Here is a 26537-nt window from a genome sequence, read left to right as displayed (position 1 = left end):
CATCCCTCGGTTTAATTTCTTTCCCCAGGAAGAATTGCATTTGGAAAGAGCAGGAGCAAGCCTGAGCCTGCTAATTACACTACAGTACCAGGACGGAAAAATCATATAAAGGTATTCTTGACATTATATACGCTCATGTCAGTCAGGGCTTCTAAAAAGCCAGAAAAAAATGACTGCAACTTGTTCAAAGTAGACCTTACAGAAACACAGCTGCTCTTTGAAACACAGCTGCTCTTTGACTGGTTGCAGGCATTCTGTGGCCATTTCATGATAGTGGAGGTGCAGTAAGAACTGCCTTGTCCTTCACAGGTTTGGGGTTACCCACAGAAATAGGAGCTACAGGACGAGCATGAGTCAGGGATGAGTGTGAGAGACACATACCTGCAATAGCTGCTCAGCGCTCACACTGTGGGCAATTGGTGATGAATTCTGTGACAGTTTACAGGCAAAATGGAAGGACAGGGGTAGGATGAAAAGAAGGATGGAGGGAGGGAGGAAGGAAGGAAGGAAGGAAGGAAGGAAGGAAGGAAGGAAGGAAGGAAGGAAGGAAGGAAGGAAGGAAGGAAGGAAGGAAGGAAGGAAGGAAGGAAGGAAGGAAGGAAGGAAGGAAGGAAGGAAGAACAGAAAAAGAAAGGAAGGAAGGACAGAAAAAGGAAGGAAGGAAGGACAGAAAAAGGAAGGAAGGAAGGAAGGAAGGAAGGAAGGAAGGAAGGAAGGAAGGAAGGAAGGAAGGAGGGAGGGAGGGAGGGAGGGAGGGAGGGAGGGAAGGAAGGAAGGAAGGAAGGAAGGAAGGAAGGAAGGAAGGAAGGAAGGAAGGAAGGAAGGAAGGAAGGAAGGAAGGAAGGAAGGAAGGAAGGAAGGAAGGAAGGAAGGAAGGAAGGAAGGAAGGAAAGAAGGAAGGAAGGAAGGAAGGAGGGAGGGAGGGAGAGAGGGAGGGAGGGAGGGAGGTCCACAATACATTTTTGTTTTTAGAGCTTTGATTGTAACAAATTTATTCCGAACTTGTTCCCCTCTCACCACCCATGCTGGAAGCCCACACAAGAGCAGAAGAAGGGGTTGTGTCCAGCCTTTACCTGTCAGTATGTGACCAGTGCTCCAAGATAACCCCCAGTGTTCATTGAATATCAGCCAAAAATTATCAGCAGGTATAAGTATATAATTTAAAATCATTTAATGCCCTGCAATTTATGCCAAATAACAAAGAAGGATATAACATGATGCAAGTTCTTCTGATTAATGTGATCACGCTTTACATTTCTTTGGAACTTCTCCTAATGAAGGGCAAGCAGAAATTTCACTAGACACTTTCCAGCTCCACTTTACTTTCTAGTGCTTTCCCTCACTGTACACATCATTCATTTTGCTGAGCAACTGCATTCACTTCTATTATGCAGCTATTAATTACCTAGCCCTAATGGCAAGGTGACAGTGCATTGCATAGCCATCAAGAAGAGCAGATCAGAAAGAGTTCAGGAGGAACTGGGGTTTGAATAAAAACAAGGTTTGCATCTACGTCTCCTCTCAGAGGAGGTTTATGTGCATGGCAGAAGAACATCCAGGCCCAAACGGCTGGGGCAGGGCTAGGCTGGAGGGCTGCACCCTGGCTGCTGGGGATGACTGAAAGCAGAACTGCTCTCCATGCTGCTGAGAATTGCTTGACAGGCTTCGTAGGAGTGGGAATAAGAAACAAGGAGCAGGGAAACCTGAAGGTCCTCTGGGAAGGAGGAGCACTCTCCTCTTCTTGTCACGTCTGGAGACAGATGTTCTCAATATCCCCAGCTCTGGAGGGTAGGAAGTGGTGAGCAAAATTTGAGGAGCTTGGCTACTCTTGGCAAATGGCACTGGTTTGTTTTTTTTTTTCCCCTCAACTTTCTAGAGGCCTAAAATGAATCGTGGTTTTAGTGGGATCCAAATCTGTCCCTAGCATCTTTCTCTCCACTTGAGAGATCTGCTGCCTGCCGTGCCCTGAGGACAGGGCCCTTTGAAGGAGCAGAGGGCTGGTCTCAATGCAATGCTTGTGATGAAACTGAAGAAGACTCACCAGAAACCCACACCTCAAATTCAGACCTCGCACATTTCCAGAGCAGCTGTCACAGGGACTGACAGGCTTGTGTGCCTCTATTCATCCTTACGAGCACTTTCCTCTTTAAAGGCATCTGGGGTCTGCTCTGCCATCGCCGTGTGGGGATTTATGTACGTTGCTCCCATTAGTGTTAATGGTAGTTAGACACATACAGCAATTTCTCTCACGCTTCAGGAAGAGAACAGAGCCTTATGGATGAAAAGTTTGCTATTAAGGATTCTTAATACAATGGAAACATTCTGTCTCTTTTAATTGTAATTTACTTCTAAGTGTAACCGCTCTGGGTTGGGAAAACCAGGATTCAGTCCAATTCAATTATGCAATTCTTGCCACCTGGTAAGCCTTGTTATTTTATAAAGAGTACTGTAGTAGAACTGGCAGATTCATTCATGTTCAGAGCGTAAGCGCCGTATACTGTGTAATCACTGGCTCATAAAAAAGAGTGCAATGCGAAAGTCAACCGCTCAATTATAATGCAATCTTTAAAAAAGAATATGCAAAATCGGTAGGCGAGATTCATCTTCGGTTCAGCTGTTTTATGATTATAAGTTCCCTGTGATCTTTGCTTTGCAAAGATTTCGGTGCAGGCTCAACCTCGAGCGAAACCCAAGCGCAGTGAGCACCCGGCTCCGCTCGGCGCGCTTCCGTCGGTCATCGCCCACTTGGTGGCTTTGGTGGGTCAGCTCCATCTGGGGGCACTGATTGAAGGGGCTGCTACATCACAAGGACACAGCAAGAGTTTTATTGGGCTGATGTACACTCGCTCTGACTTAGCTAATGAAGCTGCAACGAGATAATACAGGAAAGGAAAATACAGCCCCGGCGTCCTGGAACGCTTTCATTAGCACCGGCAGATGGGCACCTGACAGCTGATCACAACGCCGTGCTACTCGCATGCCCCGTCCCATCGGCTAACGAATCCACTGCGCTACGGCTTCCTCAGCCCCACTAAAATCCCCGAGCACTGACAAACCCCGAGCACTGAGCAGCTCGCACCGCTCCCTCGGCATCACTCACGGCTGTCCCTGCTATGCGCAGAGGCAAAGGGAGCTCTTTCATTAAGGTGAGCCATGGCAAGAAGGAGCTACGTGGTGATTTTTTGCAGCTAACAGTTACGGGGTTTATCAAAGTAGCAGGACTTGCCAGGGGAACAGTTTTAATCTACCCAGGGCAGTAAGTGTCTGCAGGAAAAACTCCCTTTGTCTTCAGCAGCTTTGGATTAAGCCCAAACAATCCGCTTTGCCCGTGGCACGCAGCTACCAGAAGTCAGACGCTCAGGCAGGACGGCTCAGAGCGCAGGATCAGGACTTTGTAACAAGCACTGAGAGTTCCATACACAGAGCCCCATAAAGTTGCCTTGTTTTCTTACTAAAAAAATATATCAAAACTTTATTTTACAGTTATCTTTATCTGCATTTCTGTCTTCCAAGATAAGAGTCAAAATGCGCAGCAGCCTCCAGAAGTTTGAAAACCTAAGCTCTGCCAAGGGACAATCGAGGCTGTCTCTGCCTCTCACTGCCATGTCACTGCCATCCCCTTCCCATCACGTTCCCAGCCCTCTTCCCGGGCTGTCGGGTGCAAATCCTCAGGCCTGGCCCCGTGAGCTGGCAGTGGGGCTGGGGGTTGCACCGATGGCACGAGCTCTGTGGAATCCACACCTGACAGCCCCAGTACCAGGAAGAGGATGTTCTGAACCCTTGCAAAGAGAAGAGCAGGCAGCCCGATCATAAACATGCGAAGTATTAATTAATAGTATAACTTCAGTTTGTATCTGAGTTCGGGCATAATGAACCTGCCAATTTTGATTGCAAAGTGAAAACTCATCTCTTTATTTTGGACAAATAGGGTTAAGCTTCTTAAGCAATTCTTTGTTGTTTTGACTTCAACAATTTATGCAAATGAGATGTTAATTAGGGTAATTGTAACTTAAATTATGCTTGTGTAAACCTCTCCATTGGTAGGAAAGTGTGGGAATCCAGACAACTGGTATTTAAAGCAGCTGTACTAACTCACTTCTGAAAGCAAAGCATACCAAGATCACTTTCATGTCTTTACAATTTGTTTTTATGAGGTGATAACATTTTTACAAATACCATCATTTTTGCTTTTTTATATTGTAAGTGACAGTCTGACATTTTACAACTGGCTTATTGAAAACAAGAATTGAGCACTCTCGCTGTAACGGACATTAACTGCTCAATAGAGATTCACATGCTAATGAGGTGAGAGGGGCTCCAGAAAGTTTTGATAAATGCGACACACACTCTAACTAGCAGTGAATGTGAGTTGACAAAGAACATCTACACCAGGGTTCAATAAAATGTAACCCTTTAAATTAATCATACTGGCAGTATTTAATAGAATGCACAACAATCTCTTTTCTGATGGCTATAAAGCAGAAGAAATGCAAAGTCTCGACAAATGAAAGTTCCCACATTTCCCTCTTCACACTGCTACTTTCATTTGAACTTCTACAATTGTTAAAAAAAGGTAGTTACTGTAAATAACAAAGTAGGAGGTTTAATTGTTTCCTTCTTTTAAAGCAGGATCCTTTCTTCACATTTATTCGTCTGGATTCTATGGAGCAAATACCCCAGCCCCAAAGATTTATCATAAATAGCATAACCCGTTGTGCTTGAAAGAAGATGTAAGGATACCATGTTGGGAAAGTGGCTTACAGGAACATTTTTTCAGCCCAACTTCTCTCTTTTCCCTTTCACTAACCATAGGAAGATCAGGATGATCAGAATCAGAAAGGGAGGTTCGTGGGCAGACCCGGACTCTTTGTTCACACCAAACCCCCCAGACTGTGCTGAGGTTTTGTCCAACGAGAGGCAGAACTGGAACTGGACCTCCAGCACAGGAGGGGAGGTATAAGATATTTCACCCTGTAGGTGTGCCTGTAGGAGCTGTGCTTATTTTCCTGCACTGCAAGTCCACCTCACTCCTGACCACACTGACCACGGCACCCGAGCTTGTAAGATCCCAAGAAGCAAAAGCGTTCCAAGGATCATCGCAGCTCTCGCACCAGCGCAACGCACTAATGTGTTATTTCTTCTTAAAGCGACAATCCCTAATACCCTTTTTGGGTTTAGCCCGTTTTAATCTTGGCAGGAAGTGTAAATCTGTGCACTCAGCAGCATTACAGGCTTGCTGGCTGTCAAAGTTTTGCCTCGGCCAATGCTTGAGTGGTATTCTTGTCATTTCACCGGGGTAGGAGTCGTCTCAGTCTGACATACAAAATCTCCCAAAGCAGTACATTATGCCAAGGCACGGGCAAACTTACCCTGCAAACTGCATTTCAAGTCATTTTGGTAACTCATAGACAGAGAGAGGATTGCTCCTGTGGGCTCCTATGTGGAACACAAGGAGCCCTTTGCCGGCAGCCTCACAAATGCGGCTGGATGAGCAGAGAAGGGAAATCTCCACAAATGAACGCGGGGAAAAGAATCCCCACTGGCTGCAGGCCTTCAAAACTTCCCACAGCACATTGCCAAAGTGCTGAGCAGCTCCTGCTCAGCCCCCAAGACTGCCCGTGCCTACACCCAGCCGAGAGGCACCGGGCACGGCTCCGCTTCTTTCTGAGCAGAAATTGTGAGTCTCAAAAAATGAGCGAGTGGAGAAGCGCGGACTGCAGCTCAGAAATGGCCATTTAGCCAAATTGCATACCTGTGCTGTGTCAGCTATATGGTAGATTCATCTCATTCCATTGGTCTAATGGATGGCAATTGAATTTAATTAGCAAAACTACTTTGACTTAGTCTCATACTGTGCTGAATGTAATGAAATCTTTCTCCTCTCTCGCTGCCCCCTCTCTTTTTTTTTTTTTTTTCCAAATAAAGAATGTCCTTAACTGCATTCCACTGCTAGAATATTAAAAGCTATATATGTTACTCTTAAGGACAGGGTACAGCCATCCCCTTTCACAGGCTTTAGATTTAGTTATTGTATTACATAACATAAAATAATTAAAAAGATACTTCGATAGTTACACACAGTATAAATTCAATTACCGCGATGTCTCCATTAAAAGCACTTTTATAGTATGAATAAAATGCAAATCCTCTTTATGGATCAATACCAGAAACATAATTCTAAGCTTCATCCTGAGAAGGAAGTTAGCCTTAATAAATCATCCTCTTAGACTAAAAAAAAAAAAAAAGTTTAAAAGAGATGTATTTGAAGGTATTTTGTTAAAGCAGACGTTGGGCTCTGATTCCTTCTGGGCTGATGTTCTGAGCCCATGGAGCTGTGCAGAGGAGCTCCCGCTGCCCGGCCCCGCCAGTATGGAGGACACCACAGGGAAGGGCAGTCAGCACTGTGCTGAGCTGCGTGTGTTGACCCAATGGACAAGGCAGTGGGATGCCTGCAGTAATGGGTCTCCCCAAAACGCATTTCAAGGAACAGAAATTCCCCCCAGTGGGTTTGGAGGAAAAATCACTACCAGGCCTAACTTTTGCCTGGCCGGGCACAGCCAGACAAGTTCCTATGATTGATTATGGTGGTATCTCTGTATCTCTGACTTTGAACCATAACCTTTCTTGTGCACAATGACAGTTGGGACCTACCATTTGCCATCTGTAGAGATGGTGGGGGAGAGAAGGACTTTGCTTACATTAATCAACCAATTAAGAACAGACTTAAACAAAACACTAAAGCATAATAAAAACCTGACTGCTTAACAGCTATTCTACTTTTAATCGTTGTCTTCCTGTCGGCTGCTCGTGGGCACAGCACCGCTGGGGCCAGCAAAGGGGATGGGGCAGCTTGAAGGGATGCTGGGGGTTCCTCACCAGGACCCAGTCACCTACAGTGGAAAAAATGCAGAAAGTCCCCATCTGTGGCTGAGGAGGCTGCTCTGCGGGCGGCCATTTGCAAGGCCAGCTTTGGGCTGGGACCATCAGGATGTAGCACTGATGGCAGTGACTTGCTTCTCCTGCCTGCGTGTGACCCATCGGCACGGCCCCTGTGAGGCCTCCTGGACTTCTGCACCTAGGGAAGCTATAGAAATGGATGAGGTCATACTGTCGAGAAACAAAACATGTATTAGAAGGAATCGGCTCGAGGCGTTTGCCCAGGTATTGCTGAATCGGCCCTCTGCCATGAAACGGTCTGTTCTGTTTAAAGAGGTATATTTACGGACAAGGTGTATGAAAAAAAATATAACTCCACATCTGATCAACTAAGAAAACGTGCAGGGTTACTACAATAAACATATTTTTGTGCTATTAAATAATCACAATACGGAACAAATTTGCAGAGGTTGGCCAAGATGGTCTCTTCAGCCCTATGCTCTACATCTCTTTGTCTATTGTTCTTCTTAATACGTTGCATCTGTAAAAAAAAAATCCCAACCTACTTTGTACAATTACTGCACTGAAGTCCCAAGCAATCTATCAAGTTGTCATACATTTTCTTCACATTAAACCTTTTTAAATCTTTCTTTTTTTTTTTTTCCCCCCTACATTTCAAGAAAATGCAAGAGAAAATTTACTTGGCCCCAAAAAAGCCACATTGAAACATGTCATTCATCAAGCCAGGCAACAAGATGTGTCCGTGATAGCATGTCAGGAGAGCTAACAATCCCCAAAGTAGCGGTATTAAACTTGTGGATGGTTTTTAAATCATCAAAATTCAGAGCATAAATGAACCCGCAGCCAACAAGGCTTTGGAAAAACTCCCTCTGGGTATGTTCCTCATATGGAGATTTCCTGAGCCCCCGTTTTGCAGCCCCCGGTGCTCTGCCCACCGCCACCTCTCTGCCATCTTCCAGACCCCACTGCTTTGAATTTGTCAACGTGCTGCATCAGAGGTGAAGTGAAACTGCAAGTGTGTTCCCAAAGGGAGAGCAGGAGCTGGTAGCCCGCCTAGCTGTGCCCGTAGCCAGCACCTCCCTGGTGCTCACAGGAAAAGGGACATCTTTTACCAATCCGCTTAAGGACCCCAGTCATTGCATTGCCATCACCCTTAGGGCTGACCAGCATTGTAAAATAAAGGCAAAGCGTGCACTGCTTTGCTTGGTGTGAGGTTGAGAGCGCCGAGGCCTCGTGCACGCTGCTGCTCCCACTTCTCTCAAAACAAAGAAATCCGGGTAGGCTCCAGGAAATCCCATGTGCGACCATAACTCATTCATACCCAACAGTGTTCGTGGCATTGTGGGGTCTTTGGGATGATCCCACATCTTGCCCAACATTGTGAAAACCCTGTGCTTCATTATCTTCTTTAATAATTCCATGGTATGTAATTTATTAAACAGACTCCTTATTTGTAAACAAAATGAGAGCCGCGAATGCGTGAAGATGGTCGCACTTCCTGGCTAAATAAGAGGCAGACAAAGAGCCCTAATGATGCACCAAAAATGCTAACCAAAAATGTACTCTTTAAAAAGATCACCAATTTAATGCTTTTTTGTATTTCATTTATCAGCCATGTAGTCATCATTCCCCTCCCTACCACCATCTGTACACACTTTCCCAATAGACCACCACAGCTGTCCCGTTTCTCACACAAACAGTACCTTTTATATGCTTCCCAACTGTTTTTAATAACTGTTCTGTGCACAGCACTGTACTTCCTTTGTTTTCTTTAAAAAAAAAAAAAAAAAAAAAGAGATATAATCCAAACAAACAGGTCATCACAGCAATCAGCAGAGGAAGGCAATCACGATGTTAAAAGCCTTCGTGCCCACTGACCCATCCTAGAACCGCGCCGGCGGCTCCTAGCATCCATCGTGGAGCTGAAAAGTTCCCTACAAAAGTTGCTAAGGCAGATGAAGGCCGAGCAGAAACATGAGTGTGGCGGCCGAGAAATCATCATCCCTTTTACTGAGGAAAGAGTATTAATGTTAAACATTGCTTGTGTGACCAGAGTAAGTTTCTCAAGGCTCTCAAAGCAGACTTATCCACTCAAAGGCGCTGCTGCCCAGTGTTGCAGAATTGTATGAACAAACCTGTCCCATTTTCTTTTTCAGCTCCCACTCTTTTCACTCTGCCTCAGGATGCTGGCAGCGTCCTGCCTACATTGGGAGGGCACGGAGCACCCTGCCTGCACCCAGCCTCACCCAGGAAACTCCCCACTGCTATTCTTGCCATGGGGATCCTGCCCCACAGCATGCAGCTGCGCACAGCACAGCGTCCTTCAGTCCCAGCCCTGCATGCAAAGAGGTCTTGGCAGGGGCGACACAAGGAGCTCCTCACTGGTGTGAGCACAGAGAGCTGAGATGGGACACGGGCCCTTCTCATGCCGTTCTCCTGCGGCTTCATGCCCTGGACATAAAACCTCACTTTTTCATACAAGATTTTATTATTAAAGAAAGTACGACATGGAAGACAACTGGTCTGCACTCAAAGTCCCTATCATGATTTTGAGCTCTAGCTTTTGACCAGAAAAAGAAACAGTGTCCATGTTCAAAGTGGGCTTCAGGCATATTATTTAGCCTCTCCATCCCACTCATGTACCCGTGCTGGAAAGAGCAGACAGCTCAGAGATGCACGCGTCCATCCCCACACAGCACCGAGCTTCACGGGGGTGTTTGTAACTGCACCTACTTAGGAGTAAGCCAGACCAGAGCTAAAGCTGAGGTCCTCTACAGGAACAAAGCAACTCCACCCTGACCACAAAGCCCCACTCCTTGCCTCACTGCCCCCCAGCTGCTGCACAAGACCCAACCCACGTTCATAAGGCTGTGGCCGCTGGTCATGCCAGTCCTCCCTATAACACAAGCCATTTGTGGAGCTTTAAAACAAAACAGTTTGGGATTTACTTTATAGCTATGCAACAACTACTTTTTACTTCTGAACACAGTAACAAATGTAAATAGGTCCGTTGGCTATTTTTAATGAAGTCCTCATCGCGTCAGGAAAAGTCCTTGTCACTACACAATGCGAGCATTGCAGTGGCTATCTCTGCCTAAAAGAGATCACTACAATAGCTGTGCTTTAGAAAAGCATCCTGCTACAAAGAATTCATTCTTCTAATTTACTTGAAACTACTTTGCCTTAAAAAGAAAAAAAAAAAAAAAAAAGAAAGAAAGAAAGAAAGAAAAAAGAACTGAATTAAATTTAAATTTTACCCTAAGTTTCCAGCATCACTGGGGGATTTGGCTGTTTCCTTCCATATCAAATTAAAGCCGTACCGGGTAAAACAATCAGACAAGAATTTCAGTGAATATCCTTAGGATGAAATCTGATTGACAATGTATTTCTGTATTAAAATCTCCAGTTAGCGTTTATCTTGACAATAAATGCAGCAACTACCTTACTTGTCTTTGATACCTTTACAGGGGTTCACTTTGCTCGCTCAGTGCATTACAAGGTATTTTGTAACACATGTACTGCCTTTAAACACCAAAATATTCCAACGGTAATTTAACCAGACGTGCTGTTTATTGCAAAGCTCATGCAGCTCATTATCTGTACCTCACACACAAGACTAAATCCGTAGGCGCAGAAAAACACAACATGAATAAAGCTGTCTCAACACCCCACTCCGCGCTCAGCTCTCCGTCCCGCAGCCTCCATCCAACAGGCTGCACACCGCCTGCACGTGCCCTGCAAACTTCCCTGCTGCCCGGGGCTGCGGGCAGGACTGCTCCAGGCCTGGGGGCTCTACTGAGATGCCTTCCGATGAGATATTTCTCCTGAGCTTGCAAATGCATTTTGCACACTGGGATGATGCCTGCAGGCAACACTCCCAAGCACCTTAGCATGAGGTGAGGACGGCTGGGACCAGAAGGGATATGTGCACCACAGAGGATGGTGTAGAGAGGGTTTCGGTCTTGTTTAGCTGCTAATGCTATGAGTCATGTTATTAATATGACAAATGGATGAAACCAAAGAGCAGGAATAATAGCTACACCTCTGCGGTCACGGCGCAGTGCCGCGGTGGCAGGGTCAGGAGGATTTGCTGCAACCCGCAGCTCTTGCAGACAACGCAGCATTGGTTTTATGTCCCATGGAATGCACAGTGAGCCCTGTCCCTGAGCCTGCAGCAGGACTGCGCATTGCTGGGTGGAGTCGCTGGGTGCACAAAGCCACCAGTGCCACCAGCCAGGCATGCAACGTACCACAGTGCCGGCCAGAATGCGTTGCCAGCACCAAGCAGGTGAGATGGGCAGGACAAAGGCACTGCTGGTCCCCCAGATGACAATGCTGGCCTTCCCACCACTGGGTGCCACACTGGAGGAAACCTCCATGACACATCCTCCTGTGCACAAACCCTTCACATGGTGATGGTTTTGAGTGACCTTTTTGCATCATTGAAAAACCAGTAAGTTTTGTACCACTGACCTGAGCAGATAACAACCAGGCACTGTAAGCTCACCTGGCTGATTGACCCTGCCTTGGAAACCCCCCAGTCCAATGACAGTTCTGTGATTCACTGCAGATATATCTCACCCCAAAACATGAACATGCTGAAACATCCAATCATGTTCTGGCACGCATGCAAAAAAAAGCCCATGGCAACAAAGACGACAGCTTGCCAATGGCAGCTGCTGCACGCACACACAAAATTAAACTATATTCTTCTGAAAAGGGATATTATTATGGCATTTGTTTTCCCTTACCCATCACCCTCACCCATTCCCTCATGAAATAAGGGGAAAATATCAACACATATCACACATTAGGAGAGAAGGACAGAGAAAGGGAGAGGTAGGCACTGCCCTTGGTAGGAACGGTATGGAAGGTGCAGATTTTAGCAGCGAATCCAACTGGGTGGATCAGAGCTGAATGCATGGAGCTGCCCTGAAATACTGGCTCACCTAAAAGCGTTGTGTTGCAAATGCAAGTATGACATTCAGGCTTTACACCACAAGGAGCGTAGGGAGGCCCAATGATGCTAAATTTCAGCAAGTTTGGTCGAGCTGACCCTCAGATATAATACAAGCCTGCAAATGCATGCATATACATTAATGTGTGATGATACTCCTCTTCACCTCCTCTCCCCCATGCAGCCCTGTCTGATGCCTGCCATGCTGTTATGCAATGCACAAGATAGCCGTCTCCTCACTTGCGAAGATAAATGTCATATTGGACCTCTGACATCATGTATTCTCCAAGTAATTATTTTTGATATCATAAGAGTTATGCAGGGTGCACAATAAAATTAAAAAGTAGAAAGCAAGGTTAATAAGATTATCATGTTGGTATAATAGGTAATGCATTTTGCAGTATATCCTAAATCTGCCCTCTCAAAACGTAATTAAATAACTGTGATTTATATTTTAAAGGAACGCAGACATGCCATGTATCCTCCTGCCCACATATGCTAATTGCTTTCAGCCCCAAAATCACACAGTAGTTTGCAGCTTTTTAATCCTCATGTGTAAATAACCCGATCCGGGTCCAAGTTATGAACAATGAAGTCCAGGAAACTTTCAGAATAGCGTGTCATTAAACCCGTCTCGATTTTATCTCTCTCATCCAACAGCACGGATGTGCTCCGAAGCCCACGGGGGATGCGGGAATGCTGAGCTGGACATGTGGGACCTGGAGGAGCACGGCACCCAGGAGGAACCCACTGATGGACACCCTGCGGACCCCCCAGCCTCACTGCAGGGCCTGCGTGCCATCAGGCAGCATCGGCTCCACACTTGGCTACGGGCGCTCTTCCCAAATGCGAGGGAGCGAGCGAGCTGCCCGCCTGCTGCCTTCAGAGACGCGAGCGTGCGGGACGGACCCAGCAATAAAAAGAGCCAATAGCTGGCAATTTTTTCCCCAAAATGGAAGGTTTCCATAAGCTCCTCGGTGAGCAGGCCAGCCCCGGCCAACCTTCCCCAATCTGCGAGCAAAGCCAGACCAGCGGAAACACAGCAAGCCGCTCCATTCTCCATTTTGCACTCGCATGCCCGAGGCTGGCACACAAAATGGAGGGACCTGCGCACCCCGCGGGCACGAGCCCACCTCGCGGTGGCCATGTCGTCCTGCCAGGCCTCCAGCGGGGCTGAGCTCACCCAGCCAGCACACGCCGGGGCACCAGCGTGGAGCACAGAAGCACTTCCCCGGGATGTGTAAATATCCCTTCCAGTGGGACTACGCTGCCGTGAGCGACCCACCAGGCTGTCAGGACTGGGCACAGAATGCTCCCCCACAAAAAGTGGCTCGGACAAAGCTCCCCTGTTTATCGTGGGTATGGAGCTGTCTTTTTGGTGGCTACCATTAACCAACAATAACCACAGACGTAATGGATGAAGAGAAGAACGCCACACGGATGGAAAAAAACGAACCGACGCAGTCCTACCAACAGCTCTTCTCTACCCAGAGTCCTCACCGCCGTGAGGAAACGCGCAGGGTCGGCTGCTGTTAGGAAGCTAAAATAATTTGCCCTGAATTTACAGCCTGTAATTCAATCTGCGGCTCAAGCTCCTGCCTGCGCCGGGCCGTGCGGTGCGGGGGCAGCACCGGGCGAGGACGGCCCAGGAGCAGCAGCCCCAGCAGGGATGGTCCCCGAGAGCCCCAGGCAGCGCTGTGGGTGCACAGCCCTTGGAGCAGGGCTGGGAATGGGGGCTGTGCCAGGGGTGCTGCCGGGGCTGGGACACCGAGGGGAAGCACTGAGGGGAGGGAGAGCGAGGCAAGGGATGCCCTTTCCTTTACATCTGAATGGAGAGAAAGACTGAAAATACAGAATCATAATAATAAATAGCGGGTTTTATGAACAATTAGGATTCCACTGTCTCTTTCAAGGGTTTGAAAAGCTGACATGATGTTTTGGGTTCTCCAGATTCAGCTTTGAGGCCTCAACCAAGAGAAACATTCAGCCCCGCTGTGTACAGCAGTGACCACAACAAAGATTGTGGTTTCTCCCACACTCGCCTTAAATAGATCTAAATTAATGCTATTCATCATTGGGTGGAAAAGAAGGGAAATATAAAAGTGCAGTTGCTTGTAGACAAGCCAGCAGCGTTGGGTAACGCTCTCACCAGCGCACAAAGCTTGCTGCTCTCTGGCCAAGGCCGGCTCCCAGCCCCGCATCTCCGGGCAGGAAGGCATGGAAACGGCAGCCTGCCCCATCACCTGGAAAACATCCTGAGCAGATCGCACACGCCTTCGCCCAGTGTTTATTTGTTGTTGCTGTTGTTGTTGTTGGAGAAAGGGGAAAGCTAAACCACATGACTGAACTCCTGCCAGGGCTTTGGGACGGAGCAGGCCGTCCCGAGTGCCGCACCACTTAGTGTCCGCATTATCACAGATACTCACCGGCTCGGTTACAGCAGCACGGGGAGCGCAGTTGTCCCGACCTAAATCCTGCTCCTGTCACCTCCCGCCCCGCAGAGCTGCCCGCCCCGCGCCCCGAAACAGAAAGCGCCGATAGATGGAGATATCTTTCTGCGCCACGCAGGGCGTGGGATCGCTGCGCGGCCGTGTTTGGAGCCGGGGCTGTCCTCAGCCACTTCCACGTGGGACACACACACAGGCTTCCAGCACTGCCTCCGTGCAGGGATCTTTCACCAGCCCAAAGTAATGCAAAATTTGCCTTCTCCTGTTCTTCCTCGAGCGCAGAAATACTACAAGAGGACTTCATTTCACTTTTTTCTTCGAATGTATACATGTCACTGCATGGCCAAAACTGACAGAAATGAAAAAACCATGCAGTGAGTCCCCAGATCTCCCCCGGCCGTGCACAGGGAGCCCAGCACACCGCGGCACCGGCTGCAGGGCTGGCTGAGCGGTTTGGTAGGAGTCAGTGCAATAAGCCCCGTGTTCTGCAGAAAGGCACAGGGACTATTAACATCACAAACAAAACTTTAAAGACTGGTTTTGATGCACGCTGGAACAGCCGTGTATTGGAATTAGGTTTTCAAAAGCCTTATATGCAGATGAAATGTCACGGATGCTTTAAAAGTCTTCAGATACATGTAAAAACGACATGTCTATTACATATTATCTTCACAGAACAAACACCATTTGAAATGTGCCTCTTTTTAACTACCATTATGAGCTGTCTAAAGAGCATTTTGGTTGAAACTTGGGAGGAAAGGGAAAAAAAAAACCACTGATCTTACACCTGCTCTTTAGCAGTGGGAAGTGGGTTCTCAATCTGTTAACATGACCATCTGGCCAATCTGCATATCACGGCGATCTGGATTACTGTACGGAGGAATGACAATAACGTAGCCAAAACAAAAGTAAAATGCATCAAATACTAACAGTAGCGCGGCCCTTTTGATTTTAAATTAAATAATAAACGTGGTATCACAGCAAAGCGAGGAAGTCGTCTAAATAATTAAATACGAGCCTTTGCTACGGCATAATTAAGTAAACAATATGGTGTGCGTCCTATAGGAGCCAGCAATACTTTGCACAGCCAAACGCCAGACTTTTGCAGAGCTGGAGATGCTGCGGCAGCTCTTTCCGTGATGCACGGCATTGTCAGAGCACCTCTCACACCGCCGCACCGCCGGCCGGCCGCGGCTATTAGCGGGATTAATGCAGCAACAATCAATAACAATTGTACTAAAAGATCACGGTGCAAAGCGGGCTGTGCCTCTCAGACTTGGAGCTAAGTGATACCTCCGCAGCATTTCGGCTATCTGCAGCCGCTTGCTTTATTCGCCAGGCTCTGCCTTATTCTGACTGGGGCCTCTCTGCGGTGCTCCAAGTAGCAATGTTTTAAATCTGCCAATGGGAACCGCAAATGGGTCCACCTAAAGTTCAAGGTCGTGTGCCATACGCTGCTGCCCGGGCAATGGCCACGGACTGCAGTTAGACCCTCAGTGAATTCTTGCAGTTGCAGAAATAATGCTGACTTTTTGCATCTTCTCTAGCTCTTATTTTAAACGCTAAGAGAAGCAGAAAAAACAGCTCATTTAAATAAATAGCCATCTCCAGCTTTTCCTTGAATTTCAGATTTTTAAATGTCCTTCCAAAAGGCCGAAAGCCTTTCTCCCCCAGAGCCACCTGGCTAGCACAACTTGCCTGGGACAGTGACGGCAGCCTTCCAAAAAAGCAGAATCGGGCATCGCAGCGTCGCTCCCCGGCCCGGCATCCAGCCCTGCCCACTGCCAGAGCCTGCAGAACTGGGACCTTGCACAAAATTTAACTACTTCCATGGCGAGCCTTTCCTCCAATCTGATCACATTAGCAGAAGGAACTCCAAAGCAGTAAAAAACTCCTGAAAGTTCTCGGTTGAGTGCCTACTAATGAACAAAGGTTAACTTTATCTAAAAGGTCAAATGCCTGGTGGCTAAGGTTGTGACCTTAACAACTTAAATTGTGACCTTGCCACGTGCCTAGTATATTGCAGATTCTGATACAGATCATCTGGTAAAGGACTGGCCATAAATTAGCTTTACTGTTTGACTCCCACAAAGAAAACGGTTTGCCACAATGGTTTCCAACTTGTCATTTGATACAAGTGCAGAATAAGGGAAAACTAAAAAGCAAACCCAAGTTTAGGGTATGAAAATGCCACCTGCTTTTAGTTAAGCAGATTAGAAACTGCAAACTGAGAGCAATACTCTAAATTTCAATACATTTTCGGTCAACCTCTAATTCACAGAACACCGATCTTCCTTTCCTCTCCTTTCCTTTTTTTTTAACGAAAATGACATGTCGTTTGTGTATTTGCATATTTTTGTTTTCTCTTTCTAGCCAGTTCTTAAAGGGAATAATTGATTTCAGTAGCTTTGTGAGAAGCACTATTTAAATCTGAGCACATGTGTTCTCTTACAGATGATAGTGCCTGCTGAAGAAAAAGCGTGGATTCAAAGCAATAATTATGGTACATGTTTAGAAGGAGAGGGACATCTCGCTGCTGAAGTCATCTCGAATAAGGCATCTTGGAAGGGAACGCTCCCTCAAAAAAGAGAAGAGTTAAAAAAAAAAAAAAAAAGAGAGAAGAAAAAGCACTACGGGTGAAAAGGTCACAATGGTTTTGGCACATATCTCCAAGCACGTTTCAGAGTCTGTGCCTCCTGCCAATACTGGCAACTTCTCAAAACTTTTAAGGAGGTAAAAACATTGTTTAGTGTTTACAAATCTTCTGTACTATAGCAGATGCTTGTCAAATCCGCTATATGTAAGTTGACCGGCCTACCTAATATCAGTGCTGGCGCCTTCCTCCCCAGAGCTACCCAGTCCATACATTGCTGGAGGCGGCCCTGATGGAGCTACAGACAAAGGACCCTTAATATTTTCCTTTTGTACCATTCCTGTTGCGCACATGGCACAAGCTGCCATTACTGCGGGTCTGCGGGAACCAATGGCTGGCAACTTGGCCAATGTTCAGGTGCAACAAAGACTGCTGGGATACCTCGGAGTGGGGAAAAAAAAGACAGGAAAAAAGGGGAAAAAAAAAGGTAGCCCACAGATGATGCTCCCAGCTCACCTCTGTGCAGCGACACAGGGGACGCCCGACCCGCGATACATCCTAAGCATCGCTTTGTCCCCGTGGCGGTGCAGCAGCAAACCCGCAGCACAGCGGGCACAGCGTGCTGCAGCCAGAACCACGGCGTGATGTACACCCACTGCTCAATGCAGAGAGACCCTGCAAATCCACAGCACCGAGGTCCCAAGCCCTGCACCAATGTTCTGCAGCAAGCAGCTCCAACAATCAGTGAGGCCGCTGCCTGTTGACGATGAGCGCAGAAATACATCAGTTTGCTTAATAAAGGGTAGTGTTTGCCAGCAGCACGCTGATAAGATGTTATATCCTTAATCACAATATTGAACTTCTACGGTGTCTCTTGCCTGGCTGCTGCAGCAGGAAGAGAACCTCTGGCCCCTTGCAGCGCCCACGCCTGGATTTCCCCTTTTCTCCCCGTCCTGTGTCCCTGTGATCCTCCCCGTGGGCTGAACCCAGCCACTGCTTTCTGCTGGCAACCCTCGCCCTGTGCAGAAGGCCACTCTGCGCTTAAGAAATGCAATAGGGACTGGTATTTAGCATCCTAAAAAAACCTGAAAGCCTGGGGCAGAGCCCTGGCCCTGTTCTCCGCTCAGTTCAGCTCAGTTCACAGCAGACGGTAATCCCCGCTCCGTGCCACACAACAAAGCACAGAGCAAATACAGCCTTTGGGCGGCAGGAAGGTGAGCGTGGTTCAATCATGCTGCAGGGCTGGGTGCTGGTTGTGGGGATGTCACGAGGAGGGCCACACGGTCAGCCCCACTGTGGGCTGCATTGCAAGGGCACGGCAGGAGAATTTGGAATGGACAAAAGTTCCTTTGCACCCCTCCAAAACAACGTGGTGTTGGAAACACCAACTCCCAGTGCTGCAATTTGCTATGTTTTCCTATATACTTATATATATGTGGTCTGCATGGGTATGATCCTGCCCTCACCCCCCTGCCCTCCTTGCCTACCCAGCCCCTCCACTTGCAGGCCAGCCTGAAGCCAGGCCAACCTGCATGTCCTATATCCACCCTACACACATCCCCTCTACGTCCTGTATCGGACGACCAGGGCCCAGCACTGCACTTGCTCACGTTTTTCTGCAGCACAATTGCCCATCAGAGACACGATGCCATGTTATTTTCCACCCCAGCCCTCTGCTCACCCTCTCACACATTGAGGCAACCCCAGGCAGGTGGGGGACCCCCGCATTTCCCATTTCATCACATATAAAAACATTTCAGCCCACCCCACGCGCAATATTGTTCAGTGAAGAATTCGTTTCAAGAACAGATTAAATTCTTTGTTTATAGACTGTGATGTTTTTAAGGCTGCCTTTTTTTTTTTGAAAAAAGATTTTGTCTCGTTTTCCCAATTTTTTACCCAAAATGACAACCTCACGTTTGTAATCTGCACCTTCCAGCTGCCAAATGCAGCTCCTCTCCTTTTCCCATCTCCCCAGGTGAGGATGCCTGGCAGCCCTGACCTTGGGTATCCCAACCCTCTACAACCTCTTCATGCATAACAGACACAAAGTTAATTTTAGAAGTAAAACAATTAAGAAAAAAAAAAATTGGAAATTCTCCCTGCGTTCCCTCCACCGCAGAAAAAAAATAGAAAAATAAAAGAAGCCTGGATAACACTTGAGCAAAGTGCCCCAAACACCAAACTGCCATTAACCTCAGAAAACAAGAGCTGTGCCCAGTGAAAAAGGGCAGATTTGGGGCCGCGCTCCCTCCCGCCCGCCCCAAACCCGCCAGGACGCAGACACGCGAGGTGGAGAAGTGGTACAGAAAGGCACTTACCTGCGGCGTGCACAAAGTATGCCAAATATAAATCGAGTTCCTTAACAGAAACTCCTATATGGTGGGGCTGTACGCACAGCCCGGGGTTAGAGCACTGTGGGGACTTTACAAGGCGCTCGCCATCAGTACTTTCGAGCGGAATACCTTTAAATAAAATCACCATAACGAGGTCCAACCTCCAGACCTTATCTGCCTGGCGAAGGCAGTCAATTCTTCTCATCTTGCCCTTCTGGTCTGGATTGGAAAGGACGCAACACGGAGGCTTTTTTCCTGTGACTGTGAGAACAAAATCCTCCCGAAATTCAGGCCTGATATCTTTCCGAAGCTTTGCCAGAAGTCTGGACGCCCATTTCTGCTTTACCTCGGGTTTTTCACTTAAGAGTTCGTCCTTCACGGCCCTCTCTTCCTCTTTTGACATGCGTTTCTCATGTTTTTTGAAGTATTTTCTCTTTCGGGCTTGCAGGTTGAACCATGTGTACGCAAACGCTCGGACGTGAGGCAGAAGTGCTTCGATGAAGGGATGAAATTCATCCTGAAAAAGTCACAGAGAAGCGTCGGTGTCACGCAAAGCACAGCGAGGCCCGAAGAGAGCCGAGCGGCCCCGACCCCCCGAAAGGCGAAGCGGGGCCAGGATTGGGCCCCCAGTTTGGTGGAGAAAAGGGCAGAAGGAGTTAAAGGCACGGGGCCGGCTGGGTGCGGGGACTCGGCCGCTCGCAGCGCGTATCTCCCTCTGCTCCCTCCCTGACCCCGCTGCTTGCGGCGTCGCCAGCGTGTGCCCGCCAATTTGGCAAATTCGGAACGCTCGGATGCCAATCCCTGTTTGTGTGGGGAAGTCTGAAGTATAGCGAAACTTTCCCAAAGATATACTTGGAAATGGCAGTGCGCTGTACAGTAACGCGCGAATGGAGCCGTGCGTGCAAACACGGCCACGGTGCTCTGCTTGGAGGACGGAGCGCCGCGGCCGCACAGCTGAAATCTTAGAAAACACTGAATATTATTTTAAAGAAATAGTGAGGATTACAGTCCATTAAAAAAAAAAAAAAATTAAAATTTTAATCTGACATTGCGGCATGTTAGGATTTCAAAGAGTTTTGATAAACTGAAAGGAGACCCAAAAAACTGAAAAATGCAGTGATAGAAAAGCTTGGCAGAACTCATGCAAACACGCCAATAATTATTATTTTTTTTTTAGCGCGTCAGGCTGTATTTTCATACACTCAAAAATAAACTCCGTACTTGGAAAGTTAGTTTTGCCATCCAGAGACACTGTTCTGTGCAAGGATGTGCTACAGATCCCCTCTGCCTGGGCACAAAGTAATCACAATTACAGTTCTGCTGACCACAGAAAAATGCAAGAAAGACTCCTTTACTTTTGTAAAAAAAATGAAGATATAGATATAGATCTATTATGCAGAAATAGATCAATATCCTCAAAAAGCACCACATAAACCAGCAGAGGGATCGACCCAGGCTGTGCCATGCTGGGGCCGCACTCTCAGTTCCTACACCAAATGAATGAGCGCAGCGCACGTCACAGCGCCCGCGGACCGATCCCACTGCTGCACGGCCCGATCCCATTGCCTATAGGGCCCAATCCCACTGCTGCAGGGCCCGATCCCACCACATGTAGAGCCTCATCCCAATGCTTGCATGGCCTGATCCCATGGCTGCAGGGCCGGGTGCCTCCAGCCTTCATGTTGGGCCCTGCGGGGATGCACAGCAGCTGCTGCACACGGGAGAGTTGCTGTCCCGTCCCGCAGGGCAGCGCTGGGGTTCACGTTAGTTAACTTTTGAGTAATGAAATGATCGCATGGAGCGTGTTTCCGACAAAATCATTTTGGGTTGTAAATGCCATTATAAAAACAGAAATCTCTCGTCTTTCTGATAACATTATTTGAAGTTATATTTCTTTTCAAATAATGATGAGAAGTTGAGCACTCAGTAGCAGAAATACCCATCAGCAGACTCTGCCCGAACTCAGGAGCTCCTACTGACTTCCCCTAAGGTTCCCCCGCACTGATTCTGACGGCCCTTACGCTGTAAATACTTCAATCCATAGCGGTGTCACAGTGGTCATTTTTACTTTGAGCACAGAACATGCAGAGCCATCCACCCAGCACAGTGCTGCCCAGGAACCACAGGACGATGGATGAGCATTAACACCAAAGCAGGTAAAATAAAACAGATCATTCTGATGATTGACACATTCCTTTTTTTTTTTTTTTTTTTTTTCTCTCCCCTCTTGTACTGGATGGAAGAGATCATAGTTTCAAATTTCAATAAAGTTTGGGGGGGAGGGAAAAAAAAAAAAAAAAAAAAGATTGCCAAGAGTTTGTAGTCGGCAGATTCACAAAGTGGGCGAAGGCGCACACGGAGCTGCTCTCTCTCCCCTACGAGGGAGGAAAGGAGACGGACCGCAGCTCCCTGCGAGCTGCCAAAACCCCAAAGCCCGCTCCTGCTCTTCCTGCCCCTCTTAGGGGGGAAAAGGCCTTTGTGGGGTCCTGGTTGTGCGCGCACAGAGCGCTGCCGGACTGCGGGGAGCAGTGCTGCGAGCAGAGCGCTCGCTGAGCACGTCTTGGTGGGGCTGAAATATTGCAACTTTTCTGCTTTCTGCAGCGCTTTGTCCTGACGGATCTCATGTGCTCGGGACTTTTTTGGCTCGACGCTGGACGCCATCCAAGAGCGAGCTGCTGTAACCTGCGCTGCAGCCCTTTCCTACAGCGGGAACCTGAGCGGGGAGGGAGCGGCAACACAGGAAAAAATATATATCTATAAAAAAAAAAAGCAACAACCACTTGAAAAGAGCCGGGGAAAAAAAAAAAATCAACAAAAAAAGGCGGTGTGAAAGCAGGGGTTGGAGGCAGTGGGAGGTGAGCGGCCGTGCCAGGCTCCGGGTGCTGCTCAAAATGGTGCGCGGCGAGAAGAGGTTAATGGCTCACACAGCGACCCGCAGCCCCGGCACGGCACAGCCTGCAGCTCGGCCGGCACCGCGGCACGGAGAGCAAAGCACTGGGATCGTGGGGTGGGAGGGGAGTGGGTCTGCATAGCACCGTTATTGATTTTGGGGGTATTATTATAGCAAAAAAAAAAAAAAAAAAAAAAAGTTTCAGAAGTGTGTCAGTGCAAGCGTGCTAACAGATGTGCAGAGCTGTCCGCAGCTTGACTGCAGAAAGAGAAAGGGTTTAAGGAGCAAAAAGGAGAGGGGCTTTGCCTGTCCCCAAACTCACCCAAAGGGAAACTTTCACAGCGTGTGAGCAGGACGGGTGCTGAGCCCTCGGGCTGCCTGCAGGCAGCCGTGCGGGAGGAAAGTTGTGCTGCACGGTGCCCAAAGTTGGCGGCCGCGGCCCTCGGCCCTGAGCAGCTCTGCTCCGAGAGGGCAAAAGGCACTGCCAGAACCCCAGCACTGTCTGGAAACAAGGTAACCTGCAGGAGCCCTGAGAAACACTGTATCTCTGTGGACCCTCTCGAAATTAAGCCGGCCGCAGCAACCCTTGTGAATATTTTTACAATCCGTTTGCTTGTAAATCTATTAGGAGATGGGCATATGTTCCCCAACCGCTTCCGAGATCCTCTGCAGACACGGACAGCACTGGGGTTTTCCTGACAGATGACACAAAACCTGGTGCCATCCAGGTACAGCGCTGGGACCGACGCGCTCCAACTCTGATGTCTGTGTCTCCCTTTCTGAACCGCTTTCCCTTTAAATCTGAACCAAAACTTCACCCAAATGAAAAAAGACGCACACAAAAAAAAATCTCCCTTCCCAAACTCCCATCGATAAAAGCTCCCATCGATCCTGGAGGGAAAAATAGGAATCCTGGAGGGAAAATTAGCCAAGCCATGGGGAAGGGCTGCCCCACTCCTATCAGGAATGACAGGGAGCACCCAACGGGGCCGCGGAGGGAAGGAAGGAGCTCCTCGGGAGGCCTCTCGCCCTTGCCTCACTTTTCCAAGTGTGCAACAAGAATGCAAGATTTTTTAATAGGAAAAAAAAAAAAAAAAAAAAAAAAAAAGAATAAAGCAGTGGGGGGACCAGGACAGAGAGCCCCATCCCGTGGGTCGGGGTTACGTGTCCTCATGGCACAGCCAGGCCCTGCCAGCCCTGCACGTGGGGCGATGCGCTGTGCCCCCGCGGCAGCCGGGGCCGTGGGTGCCAGGTCGGGCTGCGGTGTGCGGGGCAGCCCTGAGCACCGGCCCTACGGCTGCAGGCACTGGGGGCCGGGGGGGCCCCGCAAAGGGAAAGGGATAAAGTTTGGCGGCTCCCGCCCTCTCGCTGCGTTTCGTCGCCTTTTCTCGCCGGAAAGCACCCGGAGAGGCTTTCTCGCCGGCAAAAAAATAGGAAATAAAATAAAATTCAAATTAAATGAATAAGAATAATGGAGTCAAAATCTCCTGAAGGAGGAAATAATCTGGGGTAGGAGCCCGCCACAAAGCGTTTCCTCGTTAAACCATTATATCCTGCTAATTGGAGGTGTGCAATTTAGCGTCCTGCAGCAGCGCGCGGGGTGGGGGGGGCGGGGGGGCGCCGCGCGGCCGCGCAACCCCGGGGGCACCGCGGGCCGAAACCCCCCCGGTCCGAGCCGCCCGTCCCGCGCACGCGAGGGGCGCAAAAGTTGCGCGGGCGGCGCTCCGCGGGCGGGGAGCGGTGCGGGGAGGGGGGGGAACACGGCACGAGTCGGGGCGACCCCCGCGCGAAGACGGCGCAGCCTGCGCTGAAGCGCGCGGGGGGTCCGCGGCGGGGTCGCGCGCGGAAATCGCGCGGGGAGAGCGCGGGAGGAGAGCGGCGGGACGGCGGGGATCCCCCTCCCCCCCGGAGCCCCGCGGTGCGGTGCGGGGTCGCAGCGGAGCGGCGCGGGGAGCGGCGGCGGCGCCGCATCGATCGCGGATGACCAAGCACCCGGCGGGGCGCGGCGTGCGGGGGGCGTCCCGCAGCCCCTCGGCTCTTAATTACGGCGTTAATAAGTAGGCGCCATTAGCCATGTGCCGACACAAATGGCCGTGCGGGAAAAGGGGGAGAGGGGAAAAGCAACAAAGTTGAAGTTTCGGCGAAGCGGCCGCGTTCGTGCCCCGGCCCCGGCCCCGCAGCGCGGCCCCATCGCGCCCCGCGGCCGCTTACCTGCGTGAGACAGAGCGGAGAATACATGACTGCTGCGGGGGGCTGCGGGCGGAGGTGTGCGTGTGCGGGAGAGAGGAGAGAGAGGGGGAGAGGGGGGGAGAGAGGGAGAGAGAGGAAAAAAAAAGAGAGAGAGAGAGGAGAGGAGGGGGAGCCCCGAGCCTGCTTCTTGCTTTCACATTTCCAACTCTGCCAAACTGCAGCCAGCGCGGAGCCGCTCCATGAGCTGAACTTTAACCCCGCCTCGACTTTCCCGCACTACGCGCTCGGCATGCCTGCCCCGCGCGCCGTTAAAGGCATAGCGCCCGCCGCGCCGCGCTGCGCTGCGCTGCGCCGCGCTGCGCGCCCGCTCCGCGCCCGCTCCGCTCTGCGCCGCCCGCGGGGGCGGGGAGGGGCGGGGAGGGGGCTGCGGCGCTACCGCCTCCCTCCGCCCCGCAGCGCGCGGCGCAAAGTTTGGCTGCGGGAGAGGGGAGGGGGGTGGGGGGGCACGGCGGGGTGCGGGGATGGATGGGGGCAGCGGGAGCGGCGCGACCGTCGGAACTTTGCCGGTGCGCTGGCACTTGTCGTGCGGTGCTTAGTGCGCTTTGAAAATAAGAATGAAAATTAGAATAGAAATAAGGATAAAAATAATAACTGGGAGGGGGGAGGGGGGGAGTTGGAGCATCGCGAACAGAATTCTGCTTCGATTCTCGGCTCGTAACACCGCTCCGTAGAGGAGAAGCGCCTCCAAGCCCGCCCCGCATTGTTTTGGCAGCGGCAGCCTTTGGGGTTTTTGGGGTTTGGCCGCGCTCCAGCCCGCGCGCGGGGAGCCCCGTCCGTGTGTCCGTGTGTCCGGCCGTCCCGTGGGAACGGCGTTTTCCCACCGCCGTTGCCCCGACGGCAAAGGGCGCAGCGGGGGGCCGCGCTCGGCACTGCGCTCCCCGGACTGAAAATACCGTGGGGGGCTGCGCGCAGCGCTCCTTTCCGACCCCGCGCCGCTCCCCCGTCCCCCGCTCCCCCGCGCAGGGAACTTTTCGGGCCGTGGGACGGCTCTTTGCGCCCTCTAGGTTTGGGGGTGCGATCGAGCGCTGCGCGCAAAGAGCTCCGCAGCCGCGCAGAGCAACACGAGGAGGACGGGGGGGGGGGGTTGTAAAGCGAGCGACGCCGCCGCCAGGAGGGGTTTCCTCAGAGCTGCGCGGGTGGGAGCGCAACTTGGTGCTCTTTTTTCCCCACTCAGCTTTTTGCTAAATCGCAACATTTGTTCTTTTTGTTTTTTGTTTTTTAAATAGCACTTTTCTCTTTCTATTTTTCTTAATATTTTGGGTGCTAAATCCGGAGGTTTCCGCCGCTCCGTTCCCAACTTTGTCGGAAAAGGGAAAAAAAAAATAATAAATCCCGGTTAAAAAAAAAAAAAAAAAAGCCTTAAAAAAAAAAAAAAAGGTGCGCCCCTCCCCCCGGGGGAGTTCAAACGTCGCAACACCCACCCCCGGCGCTGATTGGTCAGCGGGGAGATACGTCACTCCGCCCCGCCGCTCCCATTGGTCGGCACCCCGGTCCGTCCCTGCGCGCCTTTGTGCGCGGCCGCGGCTGCTCCAGACGGCGCGCACGGAGCGGGCGCGCACGTACGGGCGGCGCTCGGGGGTGGGGGGGGCTGAGGGGGAGCGGGGGAATCTGCCGAGCTCAGCGCTTTTCTGCGCTCCCTGAAAAAAAAAAAATCATTTAAAAAAAAAAAAAGGGGGGAAAAAGCCGAACCCCGCGCGCAAACCCCGCGCAGCGCCCGCAGATAACGGCAGCGCGGGGCCGGGCGCTGCCTGCGCAGGGTGACGCTTTTTTCTTTTTCTTTAGTGCAAAAATTGTTTTTAATCGCTAAAATAAACTTGAGCCGTTGGGAACCCGGAAGAGAATGGGCGCCGCAGCCAATTGCCGCCCGCCCTCGGCTCCCTTTTTTTTTATTATCCTTTTTTTCCCCTCCTTCCCTCCCTCCGAGGCCGCCCGGCGCGGGGCTCCGCTCTGCGACTTTGCCGAAGTAACCATTTCTTCTCCCCCCGTTCCCCCCCCCCCAACCTCCTCCTCCGCCTATTTCCGGAACCGCGATTTGCATCGCAGCCCGCCCCCCTCTCGGCACCCCAAAATTCCCCTTCGGCCCCCTTCCCAGCTTCGGGGGGGTCCGGCAGCGCAGCGGGGATTCTGCAGGTCTCACCTGGCTGCAGCGGCCCCCCCCCCAGGACTG

General features: G+C 50.1%; 1 protein-coding gene across 10 annotated transcripts in view; it reads right to left on the bottom strand.

Annotated features, from left to right (window-relative positions):
* Nucleotides 1–24681, bottom strand: part of NFIA (nuclear factor I A) — a 231420-nt gene extending 206739 nt beyond the window's left edge. For 3 of the 10 annotated variants that reach the window (XM_090146780.1, XM_031603416.2, XM_031603459.2), the window contains exons 1-2: nt 24332–24681; nt 19216–19747 (exon numbers count right to left, since the gene is read on the bottom strand). In XM_090146780.1, the coding sequence (XP_090002906.1) occupies nt 19216–19747; nt 24332–24358 (559 nt within the window). In that variant the 5' untranslated portion in view covers nt 24359–24681. The remainder of the gene's footprint in view (nt 1–19215; nt 19748–24331) is intronic. The other 7 variants (XM_031603406.2, XM_031603450.2, XM_090146781.1 and 4 more) reach the window with 4 other exon arrangements.
* Between the last annotated feature and the right edge of the window lie 1856 nt (nt 24682–26537).

The sequence above is a fragment of the Phasianus colchicus genome, chromosome 9, assembly GCF_987193195.1.
Source record: "Phasianus colchicus chromosome 9, bPhaCol1.hap1.1, whole genome shotgun sequence".
Lineage (NCBI taxonomy): Eukaryota > Metazoa > Chordata > Aves > Galliformes > Phasianidae > Phasianus > Phasianus colchicus.
This window is presented reverse-complemented; position numbering and strand designations above follow the sequence as displayed.